The following is a 24942-nucleotide window of genomic DNA, read 5'->3' on the forward strand; positions in this document are numbered from 1 at the left end:
GGATGCAACTTCCATTCGTGTGGATCTGTCATATTCCTGCTTAGGTTGTCTGCCAGCGTGTTTTCCTTGCCTGGCAAGTACTGTGCTTGAAGTTCGATTTGTAATTCCAGGGCCATGTTCCAAAGTGACATGGCCAGCCTGCACAGGGGGTATGAATGGGTTCCTCCCTGTTTGTTTATGTACCACATTACTGTGGTGTTGTCTGTCCTTATCAATAGTTGACCTGGATGCAGAAGGTCTTTGAAAGCTGTAATAGCATTTGTTACTGCTAGCATTTCCTTTTGATTGATGTGAAGGTGCTTTTCTTTTTGGGACCATTTGCCCTGAATGCACCGATCTGTCATGTGCGCCCCCCAGGCGTAGTCCGAGGCGTCTGTTGTGATGACTTGATTTGCTTGAGGCTTGCAGAATGGGAAACCTGTGTTTGTTTGGCATGCTTGAGCCCACCACAGAAATTCCTTTTGAAGACATGGAATTAGTGGTATTATTGTTTCCAAAGTGTGGCTGTGTTGAGACCATAAGTTTTTCAGGTACCATTGAAGTTTCCTCATATGCAGCTTTGCACATGGGATTAGTAGGAAGCAAGATGCCATGAATCCCAGAGCCTGCAGGATTTTCCTTGCAGTCAGCCTGGTAAAATTTGCTAGTTTTCTGAAGTATTGAGTTAGTTGCCCCTGCTTCTCTGGAGTGAGGTAGGCCATCTGGGTGTTTGTGTCCAAGTTGGCACCCAGGAAAATTATTTTCTGAGAGGGTATTAGCCTTGATTTCTTTTTGTTGACTGTGTATCCCAGAGAATTCAACAACATTATTACAAAAGCCAGATGTTTCAGAAGTATGTGCTTGCTGTCCACTTGGATCAGACAGTCGTCCAAATATGGGTATATTTGTATCCCTTGAAGTCTGCAGTAGGCAATTACTGATGCCAGGCATTTCGTGAATGCTCTGGGCGCAGTAGATAAGCCAAAGGGCAATGCAGAGAATTGATAATGGGTTGAACCTGCAAGAAATCTGAGATATCTTCTGCAATTTTGTCTGATTGGGACATGCAGGTATGCCTCCTTGAGGTCCAATGTTACCAGCCAAGACTCCTTGCCCAGCATGGGAAGAAGCTGCTGTAATGTGAGCATCTTGAATTTTGGTACGTGTAAAAATGTGTTTAGGATGCATAGGTCCAATATAGGTCTCCAATCTTTTCCCTTCCTTGGTACCAGGAATAGTCTGGAATAAAAACCTTGACCTTGTTCGTGAGTAGGTACCTCTTGAATAGCTTTCATGTCCATGAGATCTGAAATTTGTCTTTGTGCCTCTGCCCTTTGATTGTGTGGCAGGTTTGGCATGCCTCTCATTTTTGGAAGGGTGTGTAAATGGAATCTGTAGCCTCTGTTTATAATGTCCAGGATCCATTTGTCTTTTGTGACAATATGGCAATTTTTTGAAAATAATGCCAGTTTTCCGCCTAAGGGTGCTGCCATTTGAGCCTTGCTTGGCATGCACAGGGGAAAGTCATTGGGCTTGCTTTCTGACTGGCTGCGAACTATCCTCACTACCTCTTTGTGTAGGAGCTTGCCACTGTCTGCCCCTATACGATCCTTGAGATTGCCCTCTGCCCCTCGGGCGCCTGTATCTACCCCTTTGGGGTCTGTCCGTGGCTGGAAAGGACCAATTTTTGGAAGGCCAATTTCTACTGAAACATGGAGGATGTACCTGTAGAAAATCTTTCACTGTTTGCATTGATTTAGCCTTTTCCTCCATTTTCTTTAATACCTCCTCAGCTTTAACACCAAATAATACATCCTTTTGAAGAGGGACATCTAGTAATTTAGCTTTGACATGATCTGGTAAGGTTTGCTCCTTGAGCCAGGCATGTCTACGTATGACTGATCCTGTAACAGCAGCTCTACATGAGGCCTCTAGAGCATCAAAACCACATTGCAAGGTATGTTTACCCACTTGTTCTGCACTATGTATCAAATCCTGCAACTCCTTCAAGTCTGGTTGTTCAGGTTGTGACATTTTGCTTCTCAACTGTGATAACAGAAACTGTTGGTACTTTAGCATATGGAACTGGCAGTTTAATGCCCTCATGGTTAAGGTGGCCGAGGTGTATACCTTTTTCCCCCACCTTTCTAAGTATCTGGAGTCCCTCTCGGAAGGTAATGTTTTTTTTGCAGTGGAGGCCTTAATTCTCTTGGGGCCCTGTGAGATAGTTTCTGGGTCAGCTGCATGACTTTTGTATAAAAATTGGTGTGAGTCAGGAACCCAGTAATACCTGTCAGGCTTGACTGGTGCTGGAGGTAAAGAATCCGGGTTAAGGTAGGCCTCCGAGTACACATCATCTAGGATGTCTAAGACAGGAGGTATAGCTAGAGGCCTGTGCTGAGGTAGCAAGAGAAAGTCCCTAAGCCTTTTCTTGGAATCTGAGTACTCTTGGCCTTCCCAGTGGAAGTGTTCCCATAATGTATGCAAGGTTTCCCCAAATGAGTAATCCTCTGGGGGGGAGACAGAGGGAATGGACTCCTCAGCATCAGAATCTTCAAAAGGGGAGTACGAATGTTCCTGTTCATCAGAGTGTTCTGAAATAATGGAGGCCTGGTCAGAGGAGGGGGATTCTTCCTCCACTCTGGGCCTTTTGTCCGGGGGGGGGGGTTGAGAACCCCTGAGTAACAAAATCCTCAGCCATTTTAAGCATCTGTTTTTTAGGCATATGGCCTGGAGAAGGGCCTTGTGGAGCTTGTCTCTTAGAATGCATGGCTGCTTTAGACTTAGTGAAAGCCTTGACAGAAAAAGAAGAGGATGGTCTGAAGACACCTTGAGAGGAGGCAGACCTGTTTACATTTTGAGATTCACCACCAAGAGTGGCTTCGGTATCTGTAGTCGGAGTGTGGGCCGAGGAGCCTGCGACCTCGGGCACTGAAGACACCGCCACGGAAGTGTCGTCGGTAGGCAGGGGCTGCGTAAGCGCCTCGCTGAGAACTGGACCACCTGTAGTCGGCTTTGGTGTGGTGTCGGTAGAGGCCACAGACCTCGTGTGTCGGTCCTTATCTTTGCGTTTTTTAGACAAAACTGGAGTTGGAGTATCCAACGACATAATATAGTTAAATTTTTTTGCCAAAATAGTGCTGGGCGAACTCCGCCCGACGCTTAATGGTGCGTTTGTTGAATGTAGCACAAAATCGACAGACGGAGACCTCCTGGTCTGGGCCTAAGCAAGGAATGCAGAGGGAATGAAAATCCTTATGCGGTATTTGCTTCCCACAAGAAATACAATTATTAACTTTGTCTGACATCGGTCTGAGGCAAGAAAAGTTTCCCCAACGGGGTACTTAGCTTTCAAGAAGACTTCGGTTGCAAAATCTTCATAATTTCAGGAGCTGGCCGACCGGCACTTGCAAACTGCTTCTGCTTCGGGCACCGCGCGGCAAGAAAGACTGAAGAAAATGGCGCCGGCTAGTTCTTTTATACCCCTGGCGCACTGACGTCAGGGAAGAAGTGACGACAACCGACGCCGGACCTAGACTTTGGAATTCAGCCGACCGAGGACCCGCCTGACGGCAGGAGAACCCATCGGTTATGACTGCAGCTGCATGCACGATGAACATCTTAGAAGGATGTAAGCTACCTGTCCTGCCAAAACAGTGCAGACCACAAACCTTCTTAATGTAAAACAACTGGTCTGAAGCCCAAGTGCTTCAACCAAAGGCTTAGAACAACAGTTACAATTTAATCAGGCTACTAACCAGCAGTAATAAATGCAGCAGAATAAATGCAATAAAGTAGGAAGAAACACAAATACAGTAAAAGCAGATGAATAAAGTGCATTTTTTATATATAACAATAAAAAATGAGCAAACTGATTTAAACAAATTACCCGATTAATCAGTAAAAAAGCTCAAAACTGAGCCCTGTTCCAACAGTCTTCAATCAGACAAGTTCTAACTGCACACTCCTGCCACTAGGGTGCAGGGGAACCTTCTCCAAAAAAGATGGCCTGGATTAGTGCTCAAGTTATACAAACAAGCCCAGATTCAGCATGCCTGCATCTAGTCTATGCTACAGCAAACAAGGCACACCAATTTCAGAAAGAAACAGTTCAAATAAGCAGGCACAATAATCCTTTAACCAGAAATTCCCAGCTCAGAAGGGCAGAATCTAGCTTTTCCTCCCACAGGCAGACCACAAACCTTCTTAATGTAAAATAAAGTACAGTTGTGTGCCTACCATAAATGTAGATGTTCGAGTGTATTCACTGTTGCAGTCATTACAATTGGGTTATCCTGCTGGCAGGCTACCTGCAGTCGGCCCGAGTTCCAAAGTCTAGGTCCAGCGTCGGTTGCTGTCGCCTCCTCCCTGATGTCAGTGCGGCAGGGGTATAAAAGATGCAACCGATGCCATTTTCTTCAGTCTTTCTTGCCATGCAGTGCCCGAAGCAAAAGCAGTTTGCAAGTGCCGGTCGGCCAACTCCTGAGATTTTCAAATTCGAATTTCAGATCCGAAGTCTTCATTAAAGCTAAGTACCCCATTGGGGAAACTTTTTTCTTGCTCCAGACTGATGTCAGAAAAAGTTAATTGTATTTCTTGTGGGAAGCAAATACCTCATAAGGATTTTCATTCATACTGTATTCCTTGCTTAGACCCTGACCACGACATTGCTAGTTGTCGGTTTTATTATTGATTTAACCAACGCACTATTAAGCGTAGGTACGATTTTGCATTTTATTATTTTGGCAGAAGATTTAACTATATAACGCCATCGGAGCAACCGACTACAAGAGTTTATAAAAAGCGCAAAGAAAAGGACAGGCACCTGAGGTCCAAAACCGACGACGAAGCTTCCGCTAGGCCTGTCGCCGGTTCTCAGTGAGGCACTTTCGCAGCCCCTGACGCCCGCTACCTCAGAGCCACAGGCCGCTTCCCACTCCCACATGGAGCTGACTAGGCCACTGGAAACTCAAGGTATTGAACACTCGGAAACTATTCCCTCAGATGGGTCCGGAGCCGCTGAGCAGGCATCTGCTTCTGAGGGTGTTTTCAGGCCTACACAGTTATATGTAAAACCAACTTGAACTTCAAAGGCAAAGACTAAAGCAGCTCTAAAGACAAAAAAAACAAGTACAGCATTCTCCTGGACAGGCCTCCATGCCTAAAAAACAAATGCATAAAATGGCCGAAGACCTAATTAGTTTGATCAGGGGTTCCCATCCCCCTCCTGTTAAGAGGCCTAGGCAAGAGATAGAATATGCATCTTCAGATCAGGTTTCCATTTCCTCTGATTCCTCTTCTGAACAGGAACATTCTCTTCCTCCCTATGAGGATTCTGATACTGAAGAATCTATTCCTTCAGCCTCTCCTCCTGAGGATTATTCTTTTGAGGAAACCCTGCATACTATGAGGGAGCATTTCCACTGGGAGAGCCAAGATTACTCAGAATCCCAGAAAAGGCTCAGAGACTTCCTTTTATTACTTCAGCACAGGCCCCTTGCTATTCCTCCTGTTTTACACATTGTAGATGATGTATTTTCAGAGTCCGGACTGCCATCTGACTCTTTGCCACCAGCTCCTGTTAAACAAGACAGATACTACAGGGTTCCTGGTTCACATAAATTTCTTTATAAAAACCCTGCTGCAGACCCAGAAACTCTCTCTCAGGGTCCCAAAGGGGTCAAGGCGCCCATTGCAAAAAAACCCTATACCCTCTGATAGGGATTCAAGGGCCCTGGACAGATAGGGGAAAAAGATTTATACTTCTGCTACCTTGGCTGTAACAACTTTAAATTGTCAATTTCATATGCTTAAATATCAGCAATATCTAATGTCACTGCTTAAACAGAAAATGTTGACAAATTCAGAATGTGCAGAAAACAAAGACATGCATAATTTATTGCATGCAGCTGAACAAGTAGGAAAGCATACTTTGCAATGTGGTTTTGATTCTCTAGAGGCCTCTTTACAGGTTCTGTCATTAGGAGACATGCTTGGTTAAAAGAACAGAATCTGCCCGATCATGTTAAAGCAAAATTATTAGATGCTCCATTACAACATGATACCTTGGTTTGGTGTTAAAGCAGAAGAGGTATTGAAGAAAATGGAGGACAAAGCTAAATCTATGCAAAGAGTCAAGGATTTCTTACAGGTACAGCCTCCCAGATTTAGCAGGAACTGGCCTGCAAAGAATTGGTCCTTTCCAGTGTCAGACAGGCCACAAAGAGGCAGATACAGATGCCCCAGAGGCAGATCACAGCCCCAAGGCTCATACAGGCCTTAACAATGGGGTGCTTCAACCTCCAAAAGCGGAGAAGAAAAATCAGAGCCATACAGGAAACAGTCTCAATGACTTTCCCCTGCCAGCACCAAGCACTTATCTTCTGGCAGCTCCTTTGGGGGGAAAACTAGCACTTTTTTGCATGAAATTGGCACATGATCACTCAGGACAAATGGGTCTTAAATATCGTATCCCAGAGCTACAGGTTCCATTTTCACACCCTGCCAAGGTCAAACGGTATGCCAGACCTGCCACGCAATCAATGGGCAGAGGCACAAAAACAAGTTTCATCCCTCATGGACATGAGGGCCATTCAGCAAGTACCACAGCAAGAGCAGGGACAAGGATTTTACTCAAGGCTATTCTTCGTGCCCAGAAAGGACAAAACCTGGAGACCAATACTGGACCTGTCTATCCTGAACACATTCCTGGACATTCCAAAACTCAAAATGTTAACTCTGCAGCAGCTTCTTCCCATGCTGGGCAAGAAGGTTTGGCTTGTGACTTTAGACCTAAAAGAGGCATACCTGCATGTCCCAATCAGGCAATCATGCAGAAAATACCACAGATTTATAGCTGGCTCAATGCATTACCAATTCTCTGCACTGCCCTTTGGCTTATCTACTGCACCCAGGGTCTTCACAAAATGCCTGGCACCAGTAATTGCTTTTTGCAGACAAAGAGGAATTCAAATATATCCTTACTTGGACGACTGCCTTATTCAAGCAGAGAACAAGGACACTCTACTACAGCATCTGGCGTTTGTAAAAACATTACTAACAGGCCTAGGGTACACAGTAAACGAAAAGAAATCAAAACTCGTACCCTCTCAAGAGATAATCTTCCTGTGTGCAAGCTTAAATACAACTGCCCAGAAGGCTTATCTCATGCCAGACAAACACAGACAACTATTTATTTCAAAATGTTGGCAACAAAGACCCAGTTATCTGCAAGAAAAATTCTGCAGGCTTTGGGCTTCATGACATCCTGCATTCTGCTAATTCCATATGCAAGACTGCATATGAGGAAACTTCAATGGTATCTAAAACGTGTTTTGACTCAACATTGCCACAGCCTGGAAACAATAATTACCCTCATTCCCTGCCTGCAACAGGAGTTTCAATGGTGGGCAAAAGCCTGTCACCACAACATGGGACAGCCATTCATCTTACCCACAGCCAGGCAGACATTGACAACAGATGCATCAGATTATGCCTGGGGGGCCCATATGGCAGGAAGATGTATTCAGGGCACATGGTCTGCAAGTCAAATGCATCTACATATCAATCAAAAAGAGATGCTAGCAGTTCAAAATGCCCTGACAGCCTTCAAGGACCTACTTCATCCAGGACAACTACTGATAAAGACGGACAATACCACAGTCATGTGGTACATAAACAAGCAAGGGGGCACACATTCCTACCCCCTCTGCAGACTAGCCATGAACTTATGGGACACAGCACTGACCTACCAAGTACATCTGCAAGCACAATTCCTGCCAGGAAGGATAAATACTCTGGCAGATGAACTAAACAGAAACCTAATGGATCCCCACGAGTGGAAATTGGATCCACAATTCTTCAGCATGATAACAAGGGACTGGGGATGCCCGGACGTAGACCTATTTGCCTCTCCTCACAATTGCCAACTACAAAGATTCTGCACAAGGACTTATCACAAACAAGCATGGAAAGTGGATGCTCTATCTTTCAGCTGGAAAAACCTAACAGTATATGCCTTTCCTCCTCTGCCTCTCCTCCCCAAGGTACTCCTCAAGGTCAGACAAGAGAAGCCAAAAATGATACTGATTGCCCCAGACTGGCCCCGCCAGCACTGGTACTCAATCCTAAAGAGCTTGCCTCAATGCCCAACTTGGGTACTACCTCAAATTCCTCACTTATTGACACAACAAGACAGTCAGAAACTGCACAGTCAGCTCAGGACCTTAAACCTGGCAGCATGGCGGATAATGTAGCCATTCAAGACACACCTCTTTCTAAAGTTATGGATGTTATTTTGGAGGCCAGGAGGCCTAGCACCAGAAAATCTTATGCAGAAAATGGAAGAGATTCTGTGCTTGGAACCAGGCACAAGGTATTGACACGATTGTTCCAAATATTCCTCAGATTTTGCAATACTTAACTGAGATGCTGGATAAAGGCCTTTCCTTTTCATCAATTAAAATTCATGCCTCTGCCATTTCAGACTGCGGTGGTGGTGCTACAGTAGCGTTGTCACCTCACTGTAAGACACTGTCCAGTTCGATTCTCAGCTAGAGCGTCTTTTGCGTGGAGACATGCGTGAATGGGCGGACCTTCGTTGAAGGTTGTGTGTCAGGGCTGGCAACTCGGCACATAAAAATCAACTGCCAATCATTAGCGGACCGGAGTTCCGCTGTGGTGACCCCTAACTGGGAAAAGCCGAAAAGACACACACACAATACAGAACCACCTATTTTTTCTCATCCATTACTAAGGCAGTACCTCAGAGAGGCCAAAAAAAAACATAAGACCCCCAAGGAGAGCACCAATACCTGCATGGGACCTCAACTATGTCTTGAAAAACTTACACTGCCTCCCTTTGAGCCAGCCTCTGCAGCTGATATAAAATTCTTATCCTGGAAAACAGCTCTGCTCCTAGCAATAACCTCCGCTAGACGAGTCTCAGAGTTACAGGCACTCATGGCTGTGGAACCTTTTACCATTTTCCATCCTGACAGGGTTTCTCTGAGAACAAACCCTACATTTATGTCTAAGGTAGTGACCAGTGTGGCCCTTAACCAAACAATTCACTTGCCTACCTTTTTCCCAAACCCACAGAATAAGGGTGAGAGGCTTCTGCATTCTTTGGACATTCACAGACAGCTACGCTTCTACTTGGACTGAACCAAAGCTTTCAGAAAGACTGAACAACTTCTAGTAGCATATGCTGCATGATCACAAGGAAAGCCTATCTCAAAGCAGACTATTTCAAAGTGGATAGGCCACTGCATTCGTTTCTGCTATACACAGCATGGCAAATCAGTGCCTAAGGACATTAGGCCACATTCCACCAGAGCAGCAGCCACTTCAGCAGCCTTCCTCAGAGGAGTACCAACATCTTAGAGGCTGTAACTTGGAGTTCAGTGCATACTTTTGCAAAGCACTATCACTTACCTCTCTATTCAAAATCCAGGGCAGGCTTTGCCACTGCAGTTCTGCAGGACCTGATAGCCTCTCCTAATCCTATTTAGCACCAGCCTCCCAACCATAGCTTTGGGATTCAACCCAATTGTAATGACTGCAACAGTGAAACACGATGAACATAGTACAGTTGTGTACCTACCATAAATGTAGATGTTTGAGTGTATTCACTGTTGCAGTCCAGGTTACCCTCCCTCCATCCCCCTTTTCCTTGCTGGGACTTATCTGTACTTCTCTATTCTACACAACCTATGTGGTGTATTTGCTTGTAGATGAAGGGAAAAGTTGTTTTTTGGTTATGCATGCTTTTTGGCATTAGTGAGCCTACCATTTTAGGGGCACCTGACATCTAGGGCAAGAAAAACTGAAGAAAATGACGTCGGCTGCATCTTTTATACTTCTGCCGCACTGACGTTAGGGAGGAGGTGACAGCAACCGACGCCGGACGTAGACTTTGGAACTTGGGCCGACTGCGGGTAGCCTGCCAGCAGGATAACCCAATTGTAATGACTGCAACAGTGAATAAGTGGCCTGAAGCCCAAGTGCTTAAACCAGAACTAATACACTTTTAGAATAACAGACACTGACCCTTCAATCAGCAATTCCCAACTTAGAAAGATGTAAGCTACCTGTCTTGCCACAACTGTGCAGATCAGAAACCTTCTTAATGTAAAACAACTGGTCTGAAGCCCAAGTGCTTAAACCAGAACTAATATACTTTTAGAATAACAGACACTGAGCCTTCAATCAGCAATTCCCAACCTAGAAAGATGTAAGCTACCTGTCCTGCCACAACAGTGCAGACCACAAATCTTCTTAATGTAAAACAACTGGTCTGATGCCCAAGTGCTTAAACCAAAAGGCTTAGAATAACAGTTACAATTTAATCAGGCTACTACAAAGAAGTAATAAATACAGCAGAATAAATACAATTGAGTACTTTAAAGTGTATTTTATTAGTAAAGTGCAAGGAGAGAGGAAGAAGGAGCAGAAGAAAAATTCAAGGTTAAGAAACTAAGTGGATTGGCCTTCTCAAATGTTCTCTCTGTATTAAGTAGTGAACACCAGACTGGGAGGGGTGTCCCAGATCAAATTTATAGTAGGGGTGGGCAACTGCAAAGCCACAAACTATAACAACACTACAAGAATAGGGTGGGAGGCAGGGGAAAAATCAGTTTCAGGACAGATGAGAAACATAAAACAATGCCAGAAAATATATAAAATAACTCAGTCAGGCAAAAAAATAATTCAGTCAGGCAAAATTAAGACAATTCCGAAATCTGAAAGGTTAAAATGCCAAGAAATATACTTTTCAATCAGCGATATATTAAAATTGTAGTTACTGGTTCTAGGCTGAGCTGACTAGAAATAAAAGGGTAGAATGGTACCATGCATGGGGACTGTGGGGACTGCCAAACATGAACACTGTGAAATATTAAAAAATACACCGAATTTAATAAAAATGTTAAAAAAAAGAACTGACCTTTTTATATACATGGAACCAGCTGTTATCGATCTGGTCAATAAAAGAACTCAACATCCAAAGTTACAGCACTATATACTTTCTAATTGAGAAGGATTGCCAAACCACATAAAAGTTGTACAAAACTGTTTTATTTATCTTCTCTGTCCATACTTTTGAATGGCTGACTCAAATAGTCATGTTTACAGAATATGATGAACCAGATTCAGGGAATAAAAAAGTGTACTAAAATAAGTTATTTACAACTGCTTTTTAGAAGAAAAATATAAATATTGTACAAACTGTAATTATTCCCAGCTAAACATGCAGCAAACCTGTAAAGATCATTACTGTTTCAAAATGAAAGGTACACCATCCGCTGGAAACTCTCTTGAATAGTAAAATTCAGTAGGTTTATTCACGATAAAACACAAAGAAACACTGTTTAAAAACCGGTAAAAAGTAAGCACTTTCACGTCTTAATGACGCTTCCTCAGACTTCAATGTCACATCAATGAATGAACGTCTTTAAATGCATCTTAACAACATCTGTTGCTTATTATTTAGTTAATTGGTCAAAATGAAGTGACAACACCCACTATACCATGGCTACTAACCATACATAAAAATACAACCTATATACACTAAGTAAATACATATTCATTATGTTTTATCATGAATAAACCTACTGAATTTTACTATTCAAGAGAGTTTCCAGCGGATGGTGTACCTTTCATTTTGAAACAGTATTGACTTTTGCTTTTGTGCAAGGTACTTCACTTGGCGTTTTGTTTCCTTTTTTGCTTGAAACCTGTAAAGATGTATAAATATCATGGAGGTGTTCATGTGTAAGGAGTTTCTTTGACTCCACTCTTTCTCTTCTGCAAATTCCATGTAGGAAGCATATCTGCACCTCAAAACAATAAATCCATTCCTAAGTCATTTACAAATTTTAAAGCCACTGGGCTCCCAGCTAATGGGAATCAAATCCCCAGACCTTCATTCTGTGAGTAGAAAACAAGTACTTGGGTGTTTGCCTGAACAATTATGCAGCTAAATGAAATTATCTCTCAAACAATGAAAATACTATTGCCACACCACTATGAAAGCTGGAACTGCTCCTCTATTCAGGATTCCAGAATAATGCATTTCTTGATCCACTGTGTAATCTACCAAATATCAGCATGTCGGAATTCAGGACCTACCTGGCTTTTAGCAGGCTTTTTCCCTCTGCCTGGCTTATCTCTAGACTTTTTTCTATCAATTTGATGTCTGTACACCCAGCCTCGCAGTTCATCTGCTAGTCTGAAAATGAAACACAGAAAATGATCTGGAAAAACCTACATTATCCTTATTTATTTTTAATATGAAAGAGTCTTCTTCCAAATACAGTACTTTTATCATGTAACTATTGTTAGATATTATGAATATGAGGCTGAAATTAATTCTGTTGTAAATATGCTGAAAGAAAAAGTTTGCTTAAATGCAGAAACAGGGTTTAGTAATATGTGATCAGCAACCATACTAAATGACTGTGGCTTAAAAAAATAAGGAACTTGCTTATAAGTGTATTACACACACATCAAGAAAGCTGAACTTCTTACAGACATGATAAGAATGTAATCTGCTTTCACTGGACAACAGGACATGCTTTTCTAAGAAAGTTTAAAAATGTGCTTTTCTAATCCACAAGGCATTTTCTTGAAGACAGTTTACTTATCAGCATTTACAGAATCCACAAGGCGTTTCCTTGAAGATGGTCACTATTTTTTAATATGTTTTTGACAAAACAATGTTGGTATAAAAAAGAAAATAACAGGACATATGGATTTGGTATCAATTCCACTAGATATTTCTAAAGAGACATAAACATTTTCCAAGATTTTGCTTAATATTAATGCTATTAAATTTGTAAGATTAGACTAAATTTACTTTATAGTCTTTGTATGTACAAATACAGAAGAATTCAGTACAAATTAAATTAATGTCTAGCAATGAATATGTGTGAAAAACCATGTTTTAAAAAAATTGGGTTCAGGATAGCTGCTAGATTGAAATGCATGAATAGCAAACAGTCTGTATAAATACATACGGTACAGAATACATTGTAATAAGTTTAAAAGTAATTTGTCAAGTTGTAATATCACTGGTTTTACCCCAGTAAAATAATTGCTTTCAAATATTTATTATCTAAGCCCAGTTCAGTACTTTACCAAGATGTTAATGGGCAGTTCAAAGACATGACCACAATGTATAAATGCTTGCAGTAGCACATGGTTCTTGTTTCTTATAGTTAATTCAACAGTTGCAAAGAGTTAATGAAACAGTTCTAAGTCATAAATTAAATTCTGTAATTGCAAAGGAATACATTAATCAAGTTAAACTAAAGCAGACACAGCTCATAACTGATAAAATAATTTCACAGAATGGTCTGCAAAAGAAAAAGTTGTTAAATACATTCAGTTTGGCAGTAATACTTTAATATCATTGTATTAACTATGTAAAATTGCATTTTGATTTGTTGCATCAAAAGACTATATAATGTGATCAAAAATACATATCAGTATAAAATGTTTTGAGTATGTTTAAAAACAGAGGGAATTGTTAGATATTATGAATATGAGGCTGAAATTAATTCTGTTGTAAATATGCTGAAAGAAAAAGTTTGCTTAAATGTAGAAACAGAGTTTAGTAATATGTGATCAGCAACCATACGAAATGACTGGGGCTTAAAAAATAAGGAACTTGCTTATAAGTGTATTACACACACATCAAGAAAGCTGAACTTCTTACAGACATGATAAAAATGTTATCTGCTTTCACTAGACAACAGGACATGCTTTTCTAAGAAAGTTTAAAAATGTGCTTTTCTAATCCACAAGGCATTTTCTTGAAGACAATTTACTTATCATCATTTGGACAAGAACAGATGTGTTAGCATTTGCTTCATCAAGGCAGTATCTTTCCAAAACCAAGAGGGTGTGTGTTTAACTAAAATATGTATAAAAAGTCTGTATTAAATCTAGTTATGTTAGGGGTATGGTAGGGACTCATTTGTCCTGAGGTAAATGTTATATCTCTCACATCATCTGTACTATATGAGAAGTAATGTTGGAACAGTACTTTTAAGCTGCAACGTTTGTCCAGTTTGGGTTATTATAAAAGTTATTGGTTACTGCTTTTAAAGACAGGTGCTGCAAAGTATATTCTCTCATCACTGTATATTCTGCAAGTTTCTATATGCGACAGACTGTGAATGCAAATATAACCAGACTTTGAATTTTAGCAGAATCCAGCCAGCAAGACCGAGTGTCTTAAGAACACTTCAAACCCACAGCAAGAAGCAGCAAGCAGTAAGCAGAGAGAGCTCAATATAATTTTTCAACCATGCTCACTCGGCCTTCAGCACAGGACCCCGTGAACATACAAGTGAGGCTGTCACAACCCTATTTCAATCTATGCAGATTTAAACATGAGTGGTAATTATTAGCCTACAGGGACACATTTTTCTATTATATAACCACACATAAAACTGAATTATTAGTGTTAAACTAAGAAATCTCAGCCACCACAGTTTCTCCCCTCAACCACTCCAAATAGGATAATAGTGCCACAACTGCTTTTGCTCGGTACTCAAGTTTTGAAAGAAATTCTCTCTGAAAATTCTCTCCAACTAAACTACCGAAGAGAATGAATCCAGCAGACAATGCCTTTTCCATTCAGCAGTTTCTGCATGGCTCATTCCCTGCTAAATTAAATGATGTGCATTACAAACTGCGGGTCACTCAAGTGTTCACCTCTTCAGAGTCAGTCAGGGCAATAATAATAATAATAATAATAATAATAATAATAATAATAATAATAATAATAATAATAATAAAGGTTTACATCTACTTGTTTCATCTAGGTTACTATTGTCACCATCATTATTAGACCATTTGAACTGATGAAAGTCATGGCAAGAAGTGAACACTTCTTGCAGACACAGGAGCAAGTGACCATCTGTCTTAAGAGACCGCCTTTTAGTCAAGTAACATAATAAAGGCCTTAAACAGGGATACCCACTGGGCATATGGCTGGCTGCACTACATATTGATAATATGGTAACAACAGATTAAAAAGAACACGATCAAACACAAAATGCAGACTTAAGAAGGAATAGTTTTCAGCAATTACAAAAGATGTAGATAACTTAGTACAATATCCAGTAAGGACAACGGATGTGGGTGAATTCAATTTCATTATTAAAAATGAATTAGTAGCAGGAGAATTACAAATTAAATGTATATGGGGATTGTGTTTAAACACAATTCAGAGGGTAATTTTGTATACAAAAGATATGCAGGAAAGTTTAACCATGGTTCAAGCAGTAGTCATGCAGGTTAACACATTACATGAAATACTGGGCAAAGATATGAAGAGCAGGCGATGACATTAAGCTAAAATATAATGCAAATAATGAAATTACAAAGAAGGTAAGTAGTACAAAAAGAATTATAGAGAAAAAGGACAGTAGGAAATACGAATGAAAAGATAAAGAATTTAAAAAATGGAAGATATCTTTATAAGATGTGGAATAAAATAGTTGTATGTACAAAGCTGGAGTAACTATGAACAATCAATAAAAATAAGTAATAGTGAACAGGTGACGGAAAGTGAGAAAATAGACAAAAATGTGAGACTCTGTATGAAGACAGACACATGAAATAAGGCTACAGAATATATAGCTTTTGCAATACAAAAGAGTAAAAGGATTTTGGAAAAAGCAGAGAAGAGTTTGAAGATTCAGTCTTGAAACAGTCAATAAATATGGATAACATTTTGGAAAGATACTATGATCAGAAAATGAGAAGTTATGTACCTACCATAACGTTCCATGTTAGTTGTCTTCTTCTCGCCTTCTTTCTTGCTGGATGGGTTCGGAGCCGATCCTCGGCTCCGACTCGGCCTATACTAAAGCTCGCAAGCTAATTTTACCGTCTCGAGGCAACCCTATATCCCATGATGCTAGGCACTAACTACCCAGATCTCGTTTGGTAGCTGAGAACATAGCAATTTTAACCTCCCAACCCAAGGGAGAGAAGGAAAAGGGGAAAAACTCCCATGTGCCACAACCTGAAGCTATAGCTACCCAAGGATAACCAGTTTAGGCTTCAAATTGTGTAGGGTGAAGACCCTGATAAAAAAGGGAAATCCTTTCGGTCTATCCAGGCTAGGGGGAAGGCGGGTGGGACGCAAGAAAGAAGGCGAGAAGAAGACAACTAACATGGAACGTTATGGTAGGTACATAACTTCTCAATGTTAAGTTGTCAATCTCGCCTTCATTCTTGCTGGATGGGACCGCGTCCCTAGCACCTTCATCCCGGGTGGCTCATTGGAACAGGCTCTTGAGAACTGTGGAACCAAAATTTGCCCTGTTTCTGGAGGCCATGTCTAATTTGTAGTGTGTAATAAAGGTATGAGGAGAGGCCCATGTGGCTGCTGCACAAATAGAATCTATTGGCAATCTAGCTTGAAAGGCTGCTGATGTAGCTAAAGCTCTGGTTGAATGGGTTCTTGGCTTAGAAGGTAATTCTTTACCTCTGAGTTGATAAATACAGGTAATCACAGAGAACAGCCATCTAGACAAGGTTACTTTGGATACTGGAAGGCCCTTTTTACCTTCCGCATAGGACAGAAAAAGCTGATCAGATTTCCTAGTTTGTTTAGTTCTGTACAGATAGTAACGGAGCTGATGATGAAAGTCCAGATAATGCAGTTTTTGCTCTGCCCTGTTAGAATAATTAGGGAAGAAAACTGGAAGATCGATAAATTGATTTAAATTTGCCTGAGAAGCCACCTTGGGCAAAAAGGACGGGTTAGTTCTGAGAGAAACCCTGTCCTTGTGTAAAACTAGATAAGGAGGATGAATGCAAAGGGCATGGAGTTCTGATACTCTCCTAGCAGAAGTTATGGCAACTAGGAAGAGAGTTTTCCAAGAGAGCAACTTTAAAGAACAGGAAGCCGCAGGTTCAAAGGGAGGAAGAAGGATTTGGTTCCGCTCTGCTTGTTGATATACCACACTACGGACATATTGTCCGTCTGAATTGCAATAGTCCCTAAAGGAAGAGAGTTTTGGAGGGCTTGCAACGCTAAAAGCACTGCTCTCATCTCCAGGACATTTATGTGCAGGTGGCATTCGAAAGGTTGCCATGTGCCCTGGACTGTCCTGCCCTGAAAATGCCCCCCCCCCCACCCGATCAGGGAGGCGTCCGTTGTGACCGTGGCGACCGGAGGGGAATGAACGAATGGTCTGCCCTGAAGGACTTGAGGGGAGACCATCCACCAAGACAGATGTTTCTTGCAAGATGAGAGTTATTATGATTTTGTGTGTCAAAGGAAGCTGTTGAAGGACCACTGGGAGAAGAGCATCCACTGAAGGAGCCGCATGTGAAAGCGAGCAAGGGGAAGTAGCGTGATGGCTGCCACCATGAGACCTAACACTTTTAGAACAAACCTGGCCTGGATTCTTTTGCTCTGAAGGAGGATATGAACATGATTTCGAATATCTAAAACTCTTTGCTCGGTTAATTTTGCTGAGAGCTGTATGGTGTCCAAGGCGGCGCCTATGAAGGCAATAGACTGACAAGGCAACAAGGCAGACTTTTCGAAATTTATGGAGATACCTAGCCCTTTTCAAGTTTGAATGGTGTAATCTCTGGCAAGAAGAAGCTGATGCCTGGTGGTGGCAGTAAGGAGCCAGTCGTCTAGATACGGAAACACCTGGAATCCTTGACGTCTCAGATGAGCCGTTACCACTGCCATACATTTGGTGAACACTCGGGGGGGGACTGTAGTGAGACCAAAGGGCAGGGCCCTGAACTGGTAGTGACTGGCCCCCAGCCGGAAGCGGAGAAACCTCCTGGAGCGCCTGTGCATCTTGATGTGATAGTACGCATCCTGAAGGTCCACTGAGCACATCCAATTGTCCTGACCCAGAAAGGGTAGAATGGACTGTAGCGTGACCATCCGGAACTTCGTTCTTTTTACAGACTTGTTTAGTCTGCTGAGATCCAATATTGGCCTCCAGTCCCCTGTCTTTTTTGGTACCAAAAAGAACTTGGAGTAGATTCCGGATCTTAGTTGGTCTGCTGGGACTGGCTGAATGGCTCTTTTTGTTAGCAGTTTTGATACTTCTAGTACTGCTTGCTCCCTTAGACTGGGTGGAACATCTGGGAGGGGCCATTTTGGCCGAGTTGGGGTGTGGATAAAGGGAATTTTGTAACCCTCGGATATAATCGACTGTACCCATTTGTCTTGTGTGAGAGAAAGCCAGGCTTCTGGGTACAGCGATAACCTTCCCCTGACTGCCTCCGAAGGTGGACAGTCGGGCAGCTTCTCAGGGATGCTGGAAGGGTTTGTCAGAGAGAGAATCTCTGTTACCCTGATTCTGCGGACCTCCTCTGCCTCTAGGGCGGTGTCTGTTGTTGTCCCCCCCGCCTCTCGGGGGAAACTGACCTCTTGCGTCAGGCGTGACTCCCTGAGATTTGCGGAACCACATTTTCCACCCTTTTGACCCTTAGGATATGGTCTAGACGGGGTTGAAAAATGGACTCCCACGGCAGAGAGAGTCTTGCCATCTTGTTCGCATCTGGTCAAAGTATCCTTCACTTGAGGTCCAAACAACGCTGAACCATCAAAGGGGGAGTTAGTGAAGGACGCCTTGAAGGGGTCTGCAAAGTTGCAAAGCCGCATCCAGGCATGACGCCTTAAAGCTACGTCTGTGCCTGCGGCTCTACTCACTCCATCGGCTGCATAGAAAATCAGCCGCATAGAGGAGTTGACAATGGAATTTAGGGTTCCTAGCTGGGAGTTGATTTTGTCCCGAGACCCCGCAGCTGTTGGATCCTGTAGGGTATCACCCATTTCTTTGAGAATGTCTCTTTGAAGGCGGGTGAAATGGCACAAGTAATTCAGCGACCGCATGGCGAAGGTCGCTGAAGAGAACATCCGCTTGCCGTACCTATCCATAAGTCCTAGATTCCTTATTAGGTGGATGGATAGGCACTGAAGGATCGGCCAGGTCCTTCTTAGTGGCTGCAGCCACCACCATGGCATCAACTGGGACACCCTTAGTTAAAAATTGTTTATCTGACGGGGCTGTGATAAATTTGGAAGGCCTCCGTGGGGAGGGTTCCATCGTATCAGGGGCCGTCCACGCCTTCTGCGCCACCACTTCCATGAGGGGCCAAAAGGCGGAGACACCCAGGAGGTGGAAGGGCGAGAACCAAACGTCTCCAGGTAAAAAGACTCGTCCTCGGAAGGATTGAGGGTTGACCAGTTCCCCCTCTGCTTGAGGATTTCAAGGATGTCAGAAAAGGAGACATCCTCAGAGAGGGACTGTGGGTACCCTTCCGACTCATCCCAGTCGGTATCAGATGTGATGGACTCAGGGGAGTCCACATGCTTCCTCTTACATGTCCTCTTCCAAGGGGGTTCACCTGACGGATCAGGGGAAGCCTCGGAAGAGGAGGATATTCCCAATGGGGAAACCTGAGGCATTGGATCTCTATGGTCGGGAATGAGAGAGTGGGTAGAGACCGCAGCAGGCACTACAGTGGGAGGAGCTGATGGAACTGACCATGGAGCAGGCACTGGGGCCAGTACGCTCCTCATGACCTCGAAGGCGTCCCTATCAGGCAGGACAGAGGGCTCCCATTCCGAAGAAATAGGAACCCCAGCCAGCACTGAGAGGGATGGCTCCGAAGCCGATGTCGGGGCCGAACTCACCAGCGCCGACGCTCCGAGGGGGAGAACGGGGTCGGACAAGGGTCCGATGCCACTCGCCCCCTCGGAGCCAATGAGGGAGTCCAAGCGCCCGGATCCCTCCATGGATGGGACCATGGAAGAGATCGGAGCAGACGACGGAGCCGAAGGGGGAAGTATCGGCTCCGATGTCTCGACGGTCATGGCTCCGAGGAGCTCTGGCTCCGAACTCAGGGGCAGAGTCGGAGGAGGAATCGAAGATGGTATGGGTAAAGCCACTGTCTGTTAAGACGGCCTATGAAGCATTTGGGCCAGTGCCTGAGACTTTAGGAGTCTGCTAACCACCCTCTCGAGGTCATGGTCCGAAAGCCTGGAAGACTGAGAGGAATGGCTCCAATGGCTCCGCTCCGAGAGCAAAAGCGATCTTGGAGCAGAGTGAATGGACTCCAGGGACGGAGACCTAGATCTTTTGCAGGTGGAAGATGGCACCAAGACTAGTGGTGCTGATGGAGCCAAGGACATGTCGACTCCGACCGGAGCCGACTCCAAAGACAGAGTCTTTGAGGCATCGGCTCTGGCCGGAGCCAATGCAGAAGACTGCGACATAGCCGTATCGGCTCCAGCCGGAGCCGATGCAAAAGACTGCGACACAGCCGTATCGGCTCCAGCCGGAGCCAATCGTGATGCAGTAGGTGAGCCACCAGCCGAAGGCTTGGAGCACAGAGCCGACGGTTTGGATGGCTTTGAAGGTTTCCCCGGCAAGGACTTAGCCGGGGAACCTTTGGACTTTAATAAGCCCCTCAAAATTAACTTATTCCTGCGCTCCTGCAGGACTCTTGGACTGAAAGCATGACAAACAGAACAAGAGTCCTGCAGGTGCAGGGGTCCCAGGCAATAAACGCAAGAAGTGTGACCGCCTGTCAGTGACATTTTCTGACAACACGAGTCACACTTCTTGAAGTCTGAGACTTTAATGTCTTTAGACATTAAGCTGTCAAAGCAAGAAAAATATCTTCCTTAGAAAGTTAAAACACACACACACAAACACACTCACACACACACACACACACACACACACACACACACACACACACACACACAGTAAAATTAAAGGTTAACCACTAACACACACCTAACTGTCCCAAAACAAGGGAACGGAAAAAAAACGGAAAGGGCCTAAGGCATAACCTTAACAGGGGAGGGATATAACTTTGGGATTAGGGATTAACAAAAATGGGACCCAACGGAAGTGGTATACTAGTTACTAGACTATTTTTTAAAATAAAAGGGAAAAATCCTAAGAAAGGAGTAGAAAAATTTAAAATTTTTCACTGACCTGTGGAGCTGGTAAAAAAAGCACCTCGCTAGCGAAAGCGGCAAACGAGATCTGGGTAGTTAGCGCCTAGCATCATGGGATATAGGGTTGCCTCGAGCTGGTAAAATTAGCTCTTGAGCTTTAGTATAGGCCGAGTCAGAGCCGAGGATCGGCTCCGAACCCATCCAGCAAGAATGAAGGCGAGACTGAAAACTTAACATTAATGAGTTAAGAAAAATATAACAAAGAAGTATTAACTTGTGTTTGACATATATGGAAAGCCAGATGTGAGAATGTGTTGCGTAATAAAACATGAGAAAATGGAGAAGAAAATGTATTACTTACAAAGTAATGAAAGAGAAGTTGATGAAATGTCTTACTGATGAGGCAATTTAATTTGCTATGCTTTGTTTTTCTTTAATTGACTGAGAAATAAAACATGATGTACCACTATGTTCGAAAAACAGAAAATAAACACTGTAAAGATTACCTTGACTTTTAAGCCCCCTACTACTTTTGATTAAGTGCCATGGGATCTTTAAAATCCATCTACGTCTCCACCAACTCAAACTGCACTAGTTTAACATCTCATCTGTAAAACAGAACTCAACTGACACTGATGACTTCTCTCTAAACACAATTAGGATCTACTTTGATTTACTGATGCTTAGCGTTCGATGCCCAGCCTAACATCATCCTGAGAGACACAATTAATTATAACTACAAGACAATTTTTTGTAGTGAGGCTGTGCACCTCCTAAAGTGCAGATTTGGGTGTTCTACCCCCCAAACTCTCTAAATATATCTATGAAGCTGTACTAACTCTGAAAAAAGCAAATAACTCTGTGCCACTTTTCTTAAAGATGGTGCAACTTGAGAGGTTGCATATTTAAAGATTGGGGGCATGAGGCAGAGTTCCTAAGTGGGGACCCCCCCCCTGCAAAAATGGTCAAAACGTGGCTCTTTGCAGTATCACACTGAAATGGTCTACTGGGGTGGTCGTAAAGTGTGGATAGTAAGGTGTTCATTAGGCAATCATATTCCTATACAACAAAGTAATCCTCATAATTAAACACTCCCTGAAAGTACAGTTTTGTACCTACCATAAATGTAGATGTCCGAGAGGTATGCATCTGCAGTCCTAACATATGGGTTGTCCTGCCTCAGGCAGCCCTTCGGTCGGCCGGATTCCAAAGTCTGGGTCTGGCCTCGGCTGATGTCGCATTTCACCCGACGTCATAGCTGCTGTGAATTGGGTATAAAAGCATCAGCCGACGCCATTTTCCTCAGTGTTTCTTGCCCCAGATGCCAGGTGCCCTCTAGGAAGGCTAAATTTGGATAAATGCAAATGATTCCAAACAGTATAGAGCAAACAATATAAACATGTATATACATATATACAAACAAATACACCATAATAGACTCCCCCAGCTAGCTACAAGATGGGCAAATACCCTAGGAGTACCACAGAGGGGAAGGAGGGTGGGTAATCCTGACTGCAGATGCATACCTCTCGGACATCTACATTTATGGTAGGTACAAAACTGTACTATGTCCTTCAAGGATGCATCTGCAGTCCTAACATATGGGTAGAATACCATAGCCAAACTGGGGGAGGAGGCACTAAGATGATTATGGTGTAGCTAAGATCCCTTGCAAAACAGCAGTTGCAAAACCTGCTCGGGATCTGGAGTATAAAGGTAGATTATAATGCTTGGCAAATGTATGCACGGAGCTCCAAGTAGCAGCTTCTAAAATGTCTTTGGTAGCCACTCCTCGTAGGAAAGCTGTAGTAGTGGCTGTAGCTCTTGTGGAGTGAGGTCTGATGTTTTCTGGAGTTGTCTTTCCATGAAAAGAGTAACAAAATCTAAGGCAATTTCCTATCCATTTTGAGATTGTCTGTTTTGAAATTGCTTTTCCTTCCATTCCTGTTGCATACGCTACCAGAAGCTGGTCAGTTTTTCTGCTGGTCTTGGTTCTGTCCAGATAGTAGCGCAATTGTCTGTGTACATCCAAGGTATGTAATAGTCTTTCCCCCCTGTTCTGTGGGTTGGGGAAGAATGTTGGCAGATGGATTGCTTGGTTTAATGATACCCTGGAGACCACTTTTGGCATAAAAGTAGGGTTAGTTCTCAAGGACACTCTATCCTGATGGAAGATAAGGAAGGGCTGTACTGCCATTAATGCCTGTAATTCAGAAACCCTTCTTGCTGAAGTGATTGCAAGCAGGAAAGCAGTTTTCCAAGATAAGAATTGTAATTCTGCTGTTGCTGCTGGTTCGGAAGGGGGAAGTGTTAACTTTTCCAACACAAAGTTAAGATCCCATGTAGGCAAAGGTGGCTTCCTTGGAGGTTTTACATTTTTAATTCCTCTCAGAAACTGCCTGAGTAGAGGATGAGAGAAGACTGGAGGATCCATGTTGTATACTGCTGAAATTGCTGATGCATGAATCTTAATGGAGGAGTAAGACAGGCCATTGTGGAAAAGTTCTGCTAAGTATTCCAGGATGTTAGCTATGTTTGCTAATGATACATTTTCTCCTTTTGCTGCACTCCAAATGAGGTATCTTTTCCATTTGGCTGAATAAGTCTTCCTTGTGGAGGGTCTGCGAGCCTCCAGGATAATGTCTTTAACCCTCCGAGATAAATCTGGGTTATTTTGCTTTATGTAATATTCCAAGCAGCTAGCTGTAGTGTTTTCAAGTTTGGATGTAGGATCTTGTAGTTGTTCTGTGTTAGCAGTAAAGGAACTAGAGGTAGGGGCCATGCGTGTGTCCGAGACATGCTCCTCAGTAGCGGGTACCAATGCTGCCTCGGCCAGTCTGGAGATATCAGGATGATCCTTGGGTGATCTTCTTTGATCTTCAGTAGCACTTTGTGCATCAAAGGAAGAGGTGGGAATGCATATGCTGTCAGGTTTTCCCAACTGAAGGATAGGGAGTCCACCTTCCAAGCAAGTGGGTGATATGTCCTTGTGCAGAATTTCCTCAATTGGTGGTTGTATGGGGATGCGAACAGGTCTACTTCTGGTAGTCCCCATTTTTTTGTAATGGTTTTGAAGATGTGTGGATGCAGCATCCATTTGTGGGCATCCGTGGTAGTTCTGCTTAAGGTGTCTGCTAGTATATTTTCTTTTCCTGGCACAAATTTTGCCTGGAGTTGAATGTTGAGGTTCAGAGCCACATTCCACAGGTCCATAGCCATCCGGCATAGAGGATATGAGTGTGTGCCTCCCTGTTTGTTGATATACCACATGACTGTGGTGTTGTCCATCCTTATCAGCAAATGACCCTGTTGAAGAAGAGGTCTGAATGTCTGAAGTGCCTGTTTCACTGCCAGCATCTCTTTTTGATTTATGTGTAGGTTCAGCTGGTCTTGTGTCCATAGGCCTTGTATACACTTGCCCACCATGTGCGCCCCCCAGCCTAGGTCTGAGGCGTCCTTGGTGATAGTCTGGCTGGGGTGAGGATTGTGGAAAGGCAGTCCTCTGTTCAACTGACAAGCCTGAGCCCACCACAGGAATTCTTGCTTCAGGCATGGTATTATTGGAATCTGGGCTTCTAGACTGTGCTTGTGTTGAGACCATACATTCCTTAGGTACCATTGCAACTTTCTCATATGCAGCCTGGCATGTGGAATCAATATTATGCAGGATGCCATGTAACCCAGGGCTTGCAGGACTTTCCTTGCTGTAAGCTGGTTCTGTGTTGTTAATGCCATGAAATAGAGTGGTAGTTGCTTTTGCTTTTCTGCTGTGAGAAATGCCATCTGATTTGATGTGTCCAGTTCTGCACCCAAGAATGTTATCCTTTGGGATGGTACCAGCCTTGACTTTTTCATGTTGACTGTGTATCCCAGGGCTTGCAGAAGTTGTATAACCTTTTCCAAATCTTTTGTTAATTTGGTCTTGTTGTCCGCTTGTATTAGGCAGTCGTCCAGGTATGGATAAATCTGAATTCCCTGAAGCCTGCAATGAGCAA

At 43.3% G+C, this 24942-nt stretch overlaps 1 protein-coding gene across 1 annotated transcript in view; it reads right to left on the minus strand.

Annotated features, from left to right (window-relative positions):
* LOC122811369 (cyclic AMP-dependent transcription factor ATF-6 beta-like) overlaps window positions 1–24942 on the minus strand; it is a 1192927-nt gene that overhangs the window by 392523 nt on the left and 775462 nt on the right. The window contains exon 12 of the mRNA XM_044083167.1: window positions 12109–12208. Coding sequence (XP_043939102.1) covers window positions 12109–12208 — 100 coding nt within the window. The remainder of the gene's footprint in view (window positions 1–12108; window positions 12209–24942) is intronic.

This window comes from Protopterus annectens, chromosome 9.part0 (assembly GCF_019279795.1).
Source record: "Protopterus annectens isolate FY-2018-M chromosome 9.part0, PAN1.0, whole genome shotgun sequence".
Lineage (NCBI taxonomy): Eukaryota > Metazoa > Chordata > Ceratodontiformes > Protopteridae > Protopterus > Protopterus annectens.